At 60.3% G+C, this 2,006-nt stretch overlaps 1 protein-coding gene across 1 annotated transcript in view; it reads right to left on the bottom strand.

Annotated features, from left to right (window-relative positions):
- Nucleotides 1-1,360, bottom strand: part of LOC105535812 — a gene marked incomplete at both ends in the record, with an annotated part of 14,596 nt that extends 13,236 nt beyond the window's left edge. Inside the window, 1 exon segment of the mRNA XM_011975027.1 lies at nucleotides 1,285-1,360. Within this exon segment, the coding sequence (XP_011830417.1) occupies nucleotides 1,285-1,360 (76 nt within the window).
- Between the last annotated feature and the right edge of the window lie 646 nt (nucleotides 1,361-2,006).

The raw sequence follows: 2,006 nt of genomic DNA, 5'->3' as shown, positions 1-2,006 counted from the left end.
CCCCACCACTCCCGCTCCAGCCTCAGCTGGCTCTCAGGGTCATTGGCCTTCAGCCCTCAGCCTCGTCCCAGCCACTGCAAAAACCAGGACATGGGATGCCTGGCTGTCCTCCCCTTACTATCCTGCCTGCCCTGACTCGTCTACCCTGCGAGGTGCTGACCTAGCTAGTGGGAAGCAGAGTCTCTGGAGGGCCACGCAGAGCCTTGGGGACTGACCGAGTCCCCCCACTGAGGGGTCCCAGGTGAGCCACTGTTCCCTGCCCCACCCCGTGTGTTGTCCTCTTCAGGCTGTCAGCTTCTCCCTGGCTTGGTTCAGGTGCGTTCCAGAAGTGGCAGGTCTCACGGGCTCACCCTGCCCCCCCTACCCCAGGCTCCTCCCTCTCTCCATCTTATGTGTCCTGAGAGGCTGGCTCCAAGCTGGGCTCCCCTTACCAGGCCCAGGTCCCTTCCCTGCACCACTCCCAGGGCCTTCAGCTACACACTCTGTTGTCTCCCTGGCCTCAGTGGGAAGCCCAGGCCAGGGCCCTGCCCTTCTTCCATAACCTACCAGGGCCAGGGCCAAGGCCTTCACTGTCCCCATGCCCCTTCCTCTTGGCTGAGCCCCCTGAGCCCTCAGAGGTCTGCTATACAGCTCCCCATAGGCCAGGCCAGGTGTATCCCCTGCCCTGTGGCCACAACCCTCAGATCTCACCAAGGCAGGCCCCAAGGAGACAGGGCCAGACCCTCAGGCTGCCCCCTCTTCTCCTGCTTACTTGGAAACCACAGTGCTGAGAGCCCAAGGGCCTGTCCTAGTCCCCTGTCTGTCCGTACCCACTCTCCCGAGCTCCCTAAACGTGTCACGAGGCTATACCCTAACCCTGACCACAGCCTGGACCTGCAGGAGAGCCTGGGAGGAGTTCTGACCGTGGAGAGGAGGTTGGCCCCCCAAGGGAGACATGTCCTGCTTTAGAGAGGCCTTTCTAGAAACAAAACTCATCCCTGAGGTGAGACTGGTGGCTGGGGTCAGGAGGGCAGCAGTCTCACTGCACAATCCCAAGGTGATTGGTGTATTTCCCGGTGTCAACCTGCTCATGCCTCATGTCCATTGCTGCCCCAGCTCCGTGTCCCTGAAACTCAGAGAAGGCCAGGATAGGGGGTAGGGGGTGAAAGGTGAGAGGTGTGGGGTCCCAGGGATGTTGGCAGCCCCTCCGCGCCCTGTGATCTTACGGAGTCCAGGACCCTCTGACCAGGGCACAGAGGGAGAGGTGAGGCCCTGCCTCCCTCGAGGGAGTGGCCCGAACTGTACCTGCTCATACTTGGTAATGATGGTGTTGCCTTGCTCCTGGGCAGGCAGGGTATCCGGGTCCTCATCCATCTCCATCCTGCAAGACAAAGTCATCCAAAGGCTCTGCTGCCCCTGAGAGCGCCAGAGAACAGCCGAACCACGCTCACTGCATTCCCAGACACACTCCAGTCTGGTGAGCCCCATTCCACTACCCCTCCCAGATGACAAGAGGCCAGACTCAGTGACCCCACCCCTGGCTGGATCTCTGGAGTCCTTGCCTCCAACCAGTGGTGGGCTCCTTCCTGAGGACTTGAACACATGGGGACCTGGACAGAGAGGCCCATTGTCCCCAAACACCCCAAGGCGGACACACACCTGCCCCGGCAGGACAAACAGTGTCCACTTGCGGAGGGTGAAGGGCCCACGATGGGCTGTTCTGGGCACCTGGAGGCAGGTGGGGTCAGGGGCCGGACATCTCTCTAGGATCGTTCAGAAACCAGGAAGATACTCAGTTTTCTGTAGGAAGCAAGACATCTGGTGACTGCTCCGTTCTACCCCAATTCTCACTCACTCTGGCCAGTGAAGCCATTTTAGGAACAGTGCCAGTCAAGGAGTTTGGTTTGGGGAAAAGATGATCTATTGACTCCGGAGCAGCCTCTGTGCTCGTGGAGACCCCGTCTCAGGTGGAGGATGGCGGACACCACAATTCCCAGCTGTGAGTACAGGAGGGGGCTTTGTTTTCC

Source organism: Mandrillus leucophaeus, unplaced genomic scaffold, assembly GCF_000951045.1.
Source record: "Mandrillus leucophaeus isolate KB7577 unplaced genomic scaffold, Mleu.le_1.0 Scaffold1502, whole genome shotgun sequence".
Lineage (NCBI taxonomy): Eukaryota > Metazoa > Chordata > Mammalia > Primates > Cercopithecidae > Mandrillus > Mandrillus leucophaeus.
Note: the sequence above shows the minus strand (reverse complement) of the source record. Positions and strands in the feature narration are given on the sequence as shown.